At 41.5% G+C, this 10,723-nt stretch overlaps 1 protein-coding gene across 1 annotated transcript in view; it reads right to left on the bottom strand.

Moving 5' to 3' along the window:
- Positions 1-6,051: 6,051 nt before the first annotated feature.
- psmd1 (proteasome 26S subunit, non-ATPase 1) overlaps positions 6,052-10,723 on the bottom strand; it is a 39,874-nt gene continuing 35,202 nt past the window's right edge. Inside the window, exons 23-25 of the mRNA XM_023819959.2 lie at positions 10,395-10,565; positions 9,137-9,296; positions 6,052-6,214 (exon numbers count right to left, since the gene is read on the bottom strand). Coding sequence (XP_023675727.1) covers positions 9,150-9,296; positions 10,395-10,565 — 318 coding nt within the window. The 3' untranslated portion in view covers positions 6,052-6,214; positions 9,137-9,149. The remainder of the gene's footprint in view (positions 6,215-9,136; positions 9,297-10,394; positions 10,566-10,723) is intronic.

The raw sequence follows: 10,723 nt of genomic DNA, 5'->3' as shown, positions 1-10,723 counted from the left end.
ATCTGGAACTCCAGCTGAGATATTGCTGACAATTTGTAAAGTCTGTGTACTGCCATTTTCAGTACACTGGCAGGAATAACAAAGGCCAATCTCAGACGGTCCCAGCAGGGTACAGTAGTGCCCTACATGAGCATACATCTCACAGTGGATCTGTTGTCTTCATACTGTGCAACTGGTCTCAGGAGTTAATGGCAGCAGATAATGGTCACACTGGGTCTACAAGCTCTTAGTATTGGCTGTGGACATAGATGAACGGCTTTGATACATGATGAGTGGTGACATCTCAACACATTTCTACATTAAAACATTGAGTGGAAATGCAATGATTTGTTCCTTCGGAAGACACCCAGTTTCAACAGAGCCAGAGTTGATGAGTAATTTAACTCCCTAAGACCTTCACCCCTTCAGGCCATTACTCACGAGCCTTACATGGAGCCTTTTGTCTTTTCCATAAGATGCTTAATCCAAGTTCAAATGGTCCCTTTGAGGAATTAATGAGCTACTTGTGAATTTTTTTCCCCTTATTTCCAGAATTCTTTCGCCCCACCCTCCCGCATACGGGAAAGGCTTGACCTGCCACTGGGGGTAGGCAGCAGAGAGAGCGTCTCATAAAATTTTTCCTCATTTCCATTCAGGAATGTCAGCCCTTTCACACAGGGATGAAGGCAGTGGCTATAAAACTTATCAACCTATGATAAACCCTTGAAAAACTGAGTCTTTAGCGTTGGGTTGAAACCAAAATATTTTATCCCCTTGGTCATCAAGAGCATGATTCTGCTATACAGGAAAATTGGGCCAAAATCCCATCGCATACATGCATCAGCAGTAGTGGCTTTATCAGGCACTAATTTCATCTGAGGTATTTATTGTAATGTTTCATTATTATAATTTTATGCCCATTTTGCTGGAGCGGAATATAAAATGCTGGGCACCAGTTTAGGACAAATCATAAGTGGATCTGGGGGGTGGCAACAGCTGGCCATGTACCCCCCCTAGACTGAATCCTGGCCACCCCCGTTGTATTTGCATTTTGGTTAACTCAGACTTTGATTAAACTCAGTTTATCTAAGTAAACTTATTATATAACTGTTCCTCAGTGTCCCTGATGATATACTGATAAAGAATGAGCTCATAGTGCTGCTGAGCTACACATGTGCTCTCAGAACAGCAGTAATGCAGAAGTTTGGGGATCTTGTACTTACTGTAATCTTGTTACCTTAACTGCAAGAAACTGATATTGTACATGTGGATTTGATAATTCCACCACTGCCTGAATTAAAAACAATGTAGAGTTACAGCATTTATGTACCTTAAGTATTCCCTTATTTTCTAGATGTCTTATATTCATATTTAGATTTATGTGGCACCCAAAGTGGCACTCCACCACTGGGACAAATGTTTCTGGTCAAAAACAGCTCTCAGAAGCAAGGCTTATTTTATTCTACACACTTTGTTTTGCATGAATCAGTGTTTCTGTTAAGCCTCTGAAGTTTCCTCTGGCTGGGGAACGTATGGTGCGTGTGAGCAGAGGTAATGCAGTTTCCAGAACTACAGAGAACCCCACATTCTCCATCGCTGAGGCCGAGAGTGTTAACACACTGCAGATGGGGGTGCCACCCTCAAGCTGTGGCAGTGAAGCATTCTCCCAACCACAATATCATAAACCCACTGCGCCAGATTTCTGACAAGCTTCTATTATATTCACATCACCCTTGATCTCACACACTCGTACTTAAGAAAACGATAAAATTTGTTCAAAATGTTTTAAATTAAATGTCATTTTTCAATCCTCACACCACTAGTTTCTTCCTCTTAAGATGGAGATCCGCAGTCAAAAGGTGGCGGTTTTCCTGCATGTGATACTAATCCAAAGAAAACACACGGATTCACCAAGACAGAAGTGCTGATGAATGAAAGCACACTCGTCTCCACAGCCACACCAAGAGGTCAGCCAAGAACAAGCACCTGGCCTCCCTAGATAAAGCAAATCAAGATGCTAACTCTCTCTTGGGACAAATGATAAAGATCAAACAAAGGCTTGCTTATTCTGTCTATTTTCTGCAACCACAAGTTATTATTCAGAGGCTATGGATACAAGGCAGGGAATGACCCAGGATGGGGCACCAACCCATCACAGGGCACACTCACATACCATGCACTCACACATGCACACATAGGGCGGCCCGATTACTCCAATCAACCTCAGCATGTTTTTTGAGTGTGGAGAGGAAACTCCACAACGACACAGGGAGAACATGCAAACTCCACACACAAAACCACGATGGAGATTTGAACCCTGGACCCTGAGGTGGGAGGTAACACACTGTGCCTCCCTGTCATGTTTATTGATTTACATAAATACATGTGCAACATATTCATTTGACAGATCTGTAGCTTTTAACTGATATAAACTGAAGTCAGTCAGATGGGAAAAAAAGCGATTCTGTCTGTAAGCACAGCACAGCTGATGGAAGGGAAGCAGAGAAACAGCAGGACAGGCCCTGAAGGTCTCCAAAGATGAACTTGACTAGTGGAGGCTTGAGAATGACAATGGAATGCTAAAGTATGAAATGCAGCCAAGTAGTCTAAAAGCTGAAATGGCCTAAAATGCTAACATTTCAGGAAGGTACACATATGAGGCATATTTCCCTCAACCCAGGACTGTAATTCAGGTCTATAAGATTCTAACGGGTCTGGATGCTGTTCAGCCAAATGACTATTTCAATATTAGTCTAAATACTAGAACTCGTGGCCATAAGTGGAAATTAGCGGGAGAACATTTTAAAACAAATTTGAGGAAGCACTTCTTTACACAGCGTGTAGTTAGAGTATGGAATAGTCTTCCTGCTAGTGTAGTGGAAGCTAAAACCATGGGTTCCTTTAAATCAGAGCTAGATAAGATTTTAACAACTCTGAGCTATTAGTTAAGTTCTCCCCAAACGAGCTTGATGGGCCGAATGGCCTCCTCTCGTTTGTAAATTTCTTATGTTCTTATGTAATCAAAGCAAATACAAATATTAAACCTACAAGCCAATCACAGAGACACAATTCTGTGGGGACAAACATTTTGCATGTTTATGAGCACATGTATAGCACTGTGAAAAAGAAAGGACACCCTCCTTCAATCCAGTGGTTTACATGTCAGAACAAAAAAAAGTCATCTGGTCCGTAGCAGGCCCAAAACAAAACACATAACAGGATACACTATGTCATTACTTGCAGAAGCCATGTGTGAAACAAAAAGTCCAACTCAAGATTCAGTGACTTGTAACGCCACCCTTTAGCAGCAGTTACTCAAATTATTCATTTCATGGCTAATAGTCTCAAGCTGCCGGAACAAATTCCTTGTGTGCCCCAGCACACTTGGTGAATAAAGGCTGATTCTGATTCTGATTATGATTCTGAAACTGCATCAGTCTCTTACATCATTTCAGAGGAATTTTGGCCCACCTTTCCGTACATCCCTCCAATTTGTTGATGCTTGAGAGTATCATTTATACATAGGTCTCTTAAGGTCTTGCCACAGCATCTCAGGGGTTGAGGACTGAAGTTGACTTAGTGAGTCTTTTTCAGGCCTGCAGCAAGACTGCTCAGGCCTATTGTCCAGGGGCATGACCTCATTTTGGCAAAGCTTTATCTATCATACAAATGGCCTCACATCTGCCTTCTGACTTTCTTATTGTTTAAAAAATAACGAAATAGTGGAATCTTATCTGTTATCTGTCAGTTATCTGAAAATTTGTTTGTGCATTTTTAGAGGTTGGTGAGGAACAGGAAATTGATATTTATGCCGGACGTGTTAAACATCAGCTTTAAATAATCCAGAGAAGGGACAGGTCTGAAACACCAGCGCCCAGCCACAGCAGAACCCTAACCCATGCAGGGGGCTCGTTTATGGAGTGAACATGGGTGAAACCGCAGCCTGTCTAGTTCTTTTTTATTGTTATTTTAAACAATGTGACCCGCTAAGGCTGGTTTCCAGTTTTATCTTAAAGTGGAAGCCTAACAATGACAGAGAGAGAATGACATCCTCACTGCACCCCAGTTCCCAGAATTACTCGCTATGTAACGTCACTCTGCCGCCAAGCAAAGTTATTGCAGTAAATGGATCAGGTCGTGTCCCATTGCTAGAGCCAAATCTGAGGAAAAAAAACAGAACAAATAAAACAATGATTAAGATGAGGGAGTTCAAAATCTTGCCTTTTTCCACTCCCTGAAAGCCAAGTGTGTGATTAATGCCAGCATGTATTTCTGTATGTGTGGAGATATGTGTGTACTGCTTTGATCTAAAAAATTACAGAGGAAGCACTGAGCCTACTTATAATGGATGCACTGGGCAGGGCCTTAACAGATTAGATATAAAGCAAAGGCTGCTTATTCGTCCTTCCGGAGAAAGTCTCCTAGAATCTTTTGTGGGTAATTTAATTAACTGACAGCATAAGTGGTATTATTACTATGTTATGAGAAATCTGTGAATGACAGTGAGCACACTGCAAAAAACAAAAAAAAACAATGGAAACTTAAATTATATGAATTTAGTTATGGTTCATTTTTTGCCTCTGAAACTTGTGCAAATGTCCCTTTATCAAAATGACCTCCATCCATCTAGTCCTGCCTCACCTGGTACTGTAAGTATCACAGTGGCAGTAGACACTAGGCCATTCTGGGAGATTCCTTCAGGGTGTCGTGGGTCTTGCCCAGAACAGCTCTCTTGGGAGAGGACCAGGGACATCTCATAAGGATGCCACTAACCACTCCAGCAAAAGCTTTTCAATCTGAAAGAGTTTGGATCTTTGGCATCAAACTGTTCAAGTGCATATTGGAGTTCCTGGTAGACTCAGGTAAAAGAACAAGACCCACAAACACCAGGACTGCCACCTCCAGCCTTGCATAGTGAAGACCTTTCCAGCCACAGCTGCACCATGTAATTTTATCTTTGTAAATCTTAAGCAGGAGTGGAGACAAGATGTCCTTTTCAGGGGGCCAACGGCTACAATTATACACACAGGGTGGTGGTCCTTACCATCTACTCTTAATAATAATTGATACTTTTATTAATCCCCATGGGCAAATTCTCCTTACGAATGATCCATTCAGGTGCAGTGTCCCCAGCTTCTTGTGCCATGCATGTTATTTCAGAGACATGTTATTTCATCTTGCATGGAACCTACAGCCAGGCGATCCTGATTGCTCAACCAAGGCTTCCTGGGGTATTGTGTTGAATTAGCAAACACAAACCCTATTCCTCTCTGCAACTCTACAGTAGCATAGAGGGAATCCTCTTACCCATTAGGCAAATTCACAGTCCTCAGTGAGTATCCCCACTCTGTCTGAGGGCTTTGTTCCAGAGCTAAGTATAACAAGTAGGTAAGTATAACTATCCAATACCATTCCATTTCCAGCATTAACTCAGGCACCTTGCCAACCCGAGAGGTAACTTTCTACATTTCCAAGGCAACTGGCCATTGCCAAGGTTGCAATAACTCGTTTTGGCTGAATGATGATTTTTGTTTGTTCCTTTCATGAAGGTCTCTGTTCAATCATTAGTCTGTCTGGCCTCTCAGACCTGCTCTATAGGAGACATTCTACAATGAGCTCAAACTCCAGATAACATAACTATACAGATCAAAGCATCGACCCCCCCACCACAATGTTAAGGTCACATCCCACAGAGTGGTAAAAATACATTTTTAAAAATTTAAACTTGCATCACTAAGGAAATACAAGTGTTAGAGGTTCTGTGTAGGCAGTATTAAATTCCATCCATGACATTAATGCAATGCTTACTGCAAGCAATAGCAAAATAAATATGGGTTTCATCAAGTTATAAACTGCCTCTTGAGCCACAAAGTACAGTGCCTCAATTTATTTTGAAGTGAAAGCACCACGACTTTGCACTGAAGTTAGTGATTTCTATGAGCAGAAATGAGACCTTAGGGGGTGTGTGTGGTGAACCAAGTGTGGTGGGCAGAGGACACCTGCCACCAGAATACCTTGACAGGTAAAAATAATCCGCATACAGCCCACAAAATAATAAGCAGGAGCTTCCACTTCTGTAATATACATTTTTATTGTACTCACAGAAACTATACAATTTAACAAGAGTGTAAAACATTCCCTGCAGAACCCACTGCCAGGAAAGGTACGTGTGAAAGAGGAGAAAGGCATGCACATCAGACCCCCAGACTCCTTTGCTAATGTTCATGGCGTCTGCCTGTGGAGGAAAACAAACAAAATAAATAAAAAAGACAAATCAGAACCACAGTATTTCAACAAGAGTTATATGCCAAATAAAGGTTTTTACGTAGACTAACACCCTGGGATAAACAATACAGAAAATGACATTTTCAATGAAAAGGGGCCTGGATTTAATAAAATCTGTGAAAATGAAAAGCCATCTGAGCTGAAACCTGGAGTGCCACAGCCCAGGTTCCCATTCTTTATAGAAATCTTCTATATGCATGTCATTTTTTAAGCATTTATGACTTAAATTGATTAGCTTGATATGCAGGTCCTAATTCTTTGCTTGTGTCATTTAGTGTGCAGAATGAGTATTATGTGATAGGCCATTATGTATGCCCCTTCCCTCTTCCAAGGATGGAAATTCAAATTTCAGACTAGGCCTGTGTGATAAAATAACGATATGTATCATGATAGACAATTCATCAATAGCAACAAGAAAATTGTTTGAATTTTGATAGTTCCATATAAATGCATTATATGCAAACCACTAGAAAAGCACATAAATATGCCAAGTTGTTTGGATGAACAAACCTCAAGCATGCTTCCTCCCTGGCTCATAAGCAGCCTATTATGTCCCTTGAAAATGGAGCATGTTACGAGTCATGCGCAAGCAGCCAATCATTTATCAGGTGTACTGTTCGCTTGTACCATCATTTGACATCTTACCACAGAAACCTCATGGACTGACAAAATGAGTGCAGATAGTGAGAAAATTGTTGATTTTTTTTTTTTTTTTTTAAAGACAAGTCAGCTTGTTAGTATGGCAGTTTGTTGTTTTTTTTTTTTTTTTTGGTCTGACCGAAATAAATCAGAACAGCAATGTGCAAACTGTACAGGAGAACCATCCTGACCAAGAGCGTGAATACAAACTCATTTTATTACCTTCGTACTACCGCAAAGCTGAATTTGATTTGGCATATTTTATCTCAATTTTATCTCAATTTTGTTTACTGAATTTTAAAGGTTTTTGTACTGCTTTTTACATCTTATAGATCTTAGGTATATTAAAAATGACCAATTGATATAAACTGAGATCAAACATTTTATCTTCCAAATTTTTTTTTAGCTATAAATCGCTCAGCCCTATTTTTGATTAGTGCTAATTCCACTGAAGAAAACTGAAAAAAAATTGATTCCTCAATGAAGATTGACGGAAACAAGACAATAAAAAAATATTACATAATGCCACAAACCATGACAAAATGTACTGACATCTTTGTCACCAATTAAAAACAAAACCGAAATGTCAGGAAGACTAATTTGGAACAGATCCAATCAGAAGTAGTATCTTTAGTTATGTGCTGACTGTAGTTGCACATGATTGGATAATGTTGGCTTCAAGCACGTAAACCATGCAGTTTGGTCTGTCAACTCGTTACATGTGCTAGGCTTGGGAAACGATATAATCTTCGGACAGTATGATATGAAATAATAGGTACCTCCCAAACCTTGTCTGTGCTACAGCTGGCTTTAGAACCCAGTTGGTTTTCAGTTGGTTTTCACCACTCTGATAGTTGCTCATGTTTTTGAGAGTGGACAGCTGAGATTTCTGTATTCAAGTACTATGCACTGGTGTCTTTTCTTAAAATATGAATGAAGATGTGTCATATGCAAGTATTTTGTTTATGGCTGAATTTTATTTAATGATGAAGTTGATACATTTTAGAATTAGTGCAATGTTTCATATTACATAGGACGGAGGGATCTGTGCCAGGGATGCTGGTTCAAATCCCATGAATGCCTGGAGTGATCCTACTCCGTTGGGTCCTTGAACAAGGCCATTAACCTGCAGTCGCTTCATCCTGGGTATGATGCTAATCTACATCCAGCCCTATAAGGAGGTCCTCCAACTTACAGGGAATAACTTGGGGTTGGTGCAGGACTGGCAATCCAGCCACCAGAAAAAACCTCACACTGGTCCATTTGCTGAGGTATCACCCGCCACATGGCTGCACTCAGGTTCTTATCCCTGAGGTGGTTTGCCATGTGACAGGTGCAGCAACGCACTGTAATCAGTGCATGTTCCTTACATCTTCATATTACAAGCTTTACAACAATTAAATACGTCAAAGACTACCTAATGCCATGCCAATATAATAGCTTTACAGATGTTTCCTTCAGGAATCTAGAGCGGACAAAGGTAGATCAGTCTGTATGTATGTGCGTGTGTGTGAGTGTGACAACTGAAATATGACTAAAATTAAACTGCATTTTCATAAAAAGATTAAATCAAAATATGTTGTCAAAATTAAGTTTCTGATGGGTTCACACCTGCTGAGCCAACTTCTTGCTTCTACAATAACAAAGACCTTACTCATGATTCAAGACTCAAAACCCCAGTCATGAAAAAGGAAGCTAACATGCTTTTGTTATTCTAAGAGCCAAGCTCTTTGTCGGTCACTGTCCAAGTCTGTTGTCGCACAAAAAAGCTCATATCAGGGTCAGTCTTTACTATGAACTTTGTTCTACTCATGTAAACACTGAACAGTGCATTTTCACTCCTGATTAAATCCTTTCAGAATGGGCTTACCATTTACAAACCAGCGCAGGAAACAAAATTGCCAGCAAAATAAGCATGTCTGTGGTGACCTGTGGCTACTTCCAATCAACAAATTTAAATTTTCTTCATGAAACAAAGTGTTATTGGTACCTGCCAAATCAAAGCTTCAAACAAATACTGAAAAAGCTTGATTCATCAAGGACAACATGCAAATATGCATGCAAGTACACAGAGCTATACATCCAGTCATCTTGTCATGCATCATATCATAGAGTTTCCTGAAGTCACCATAAAGAAATTATTTCAGTAAATTCTTTGAGGGGTTTAAAATGACACTCAGAAGGATACCACTGGCCAAGGACAAATAAGAGATGGCTTCCTTTGATAACGCACCTGGCCAAATGAGTTACTCATCAATGTACTCAAACGGCTCTGGGGCCTCTGGTTCCTGTTCTTCCTCCTCAATCTTAGGGCCATGCGCAGAGACTGGCTCGACGAGTTCTTCCTCCTCCTCGCTGGTGTCCTTCATGATGATGATACCTCCAGTATAGAGCTGCCAGAGACAGGATAACCAACCAGTTTCTCAAATGCCAGTGGCTCCGACTCCACAGCCGGTTAGCAGAGTTTAGCTAGTTAGATTCCCAAATGCCCCACACAGATCATTCCAGGTGTTTTAACAAGCTGACTGAGCCAATGAGCTACGCTACACTGACTGGATTAAATTTCAGTTTCTTTTATTTTTATTTTGGGGGAGGGGGCAGGGGGAGTAAGGTAACACTAAACCAATTGCAATTTTACTATGAGGTAATGGAGAGAACAGTGAAGCTAACAATAAGGATTTCTGGTACTATGATGATTCTGAATCATAATGATAGTTACATCCATTGACATCTGTCACTTTTCAGACTGGTGCAAAAACTTCTTTAAAGCAATGAGTCAGGTTGTCTAGTCTGTGATCCACTGGTTCAGGCCCAGCAACACTTTGGGTATACAGGAGGCTGATGCAGCAAGCCCCCCCTTCCACTAACCCCCCATCACTTGGGCTGTTACTCAGCCTCTGGTAAAAGCAGCTCCCTTCTACTGATCTGGCCTCTCGGCCACATGGCACTACAATCAGCCTTCCACTGGAGCTTGTTCATGAAGCCTGCATCACCAGGGCTCTTCCACAACAAGAGGGTCACTACACACCAGCTACCTTTGCTTTAGTATAGGAGAGCTGTAGTCAGCACCAGGTACAGTATAGACTGGTACCATTTAACTGACCAGCTTGGATGCTTGGCATGCAGAAAGAGCTGGAGATAGAGAGTCAACATCTGTTAAGGAACAGATGCCAGTGACAGATGACATACAGAGGCCTGCAAGAGGACAACATGCCATCTCGGGCCATGCTTCCATAAAATTCTGACTACCAGAGGAATGAAATTACACCATGGGAGTGGGGTACTGACTGGATATCATGTTCTTTTACAGCGGAAGCTTATTTACCAAAAAGGGCATCAGTTTACGGGACAAAAGCATTCAATATTTTTTCCCAGCAAATAGGACAATACAGTGACTTCAGCTAAGGTCACTTTGAAGCGATGGCTGGGCCAGAAGCACACAGAAGAGGAGAAGCAGTGAATGGACATGAGAAGCAGGGGCAGCACCGCACCGGTTTGAAGGGCTGGTAGCGGCACGTCTCCGGCATGCTCAGCACTTTCAGCTGGGCTGGCATCACCCTGGCTGGGTTCTCCAGCAGCTGGAAGCTGGCCTCTGGCTCCTTCTTCTTCTCTTTCTCTTTCTCCTTCTCCTCATCCTTCTTCTCACCCTCCGCCGTAGGTTCCTGGAATTGCCGAGCAACAGAGAATCATATTGGAGGTGGCCTATCAGCTGATTTCAGAAACTGGGCCACTAAATGCTCAAAACGCGTTCCTAATATTCCCTACAGTAACACCCAGACAGAGACGGAAGCTGCACCTAGACACTGCACCCTTGCCTGCT

The sequence above is a fragment of the Paramormyrops kingsleyae genome, chromosome 15 (assembly GCF_048594095.1).
Source record: "Paramormyrops kingsleyae isolate MSU_618 chromosome 15, PKINGS_0.4, whole genome shotgun sequence".
Taxonomy (NCBI): Eukaryota; Metazoa; Chordata; class Actinopteri; order Osteoglossiformes; family Mormyridae; genus Paramormyrops; species Paramormyrops kingsleyae.
The sequence above is the reverse complement of the archived record's forward strand: the minus strand, read 5'-3'. Positions and strand labels throughout refer to the sequence as shown.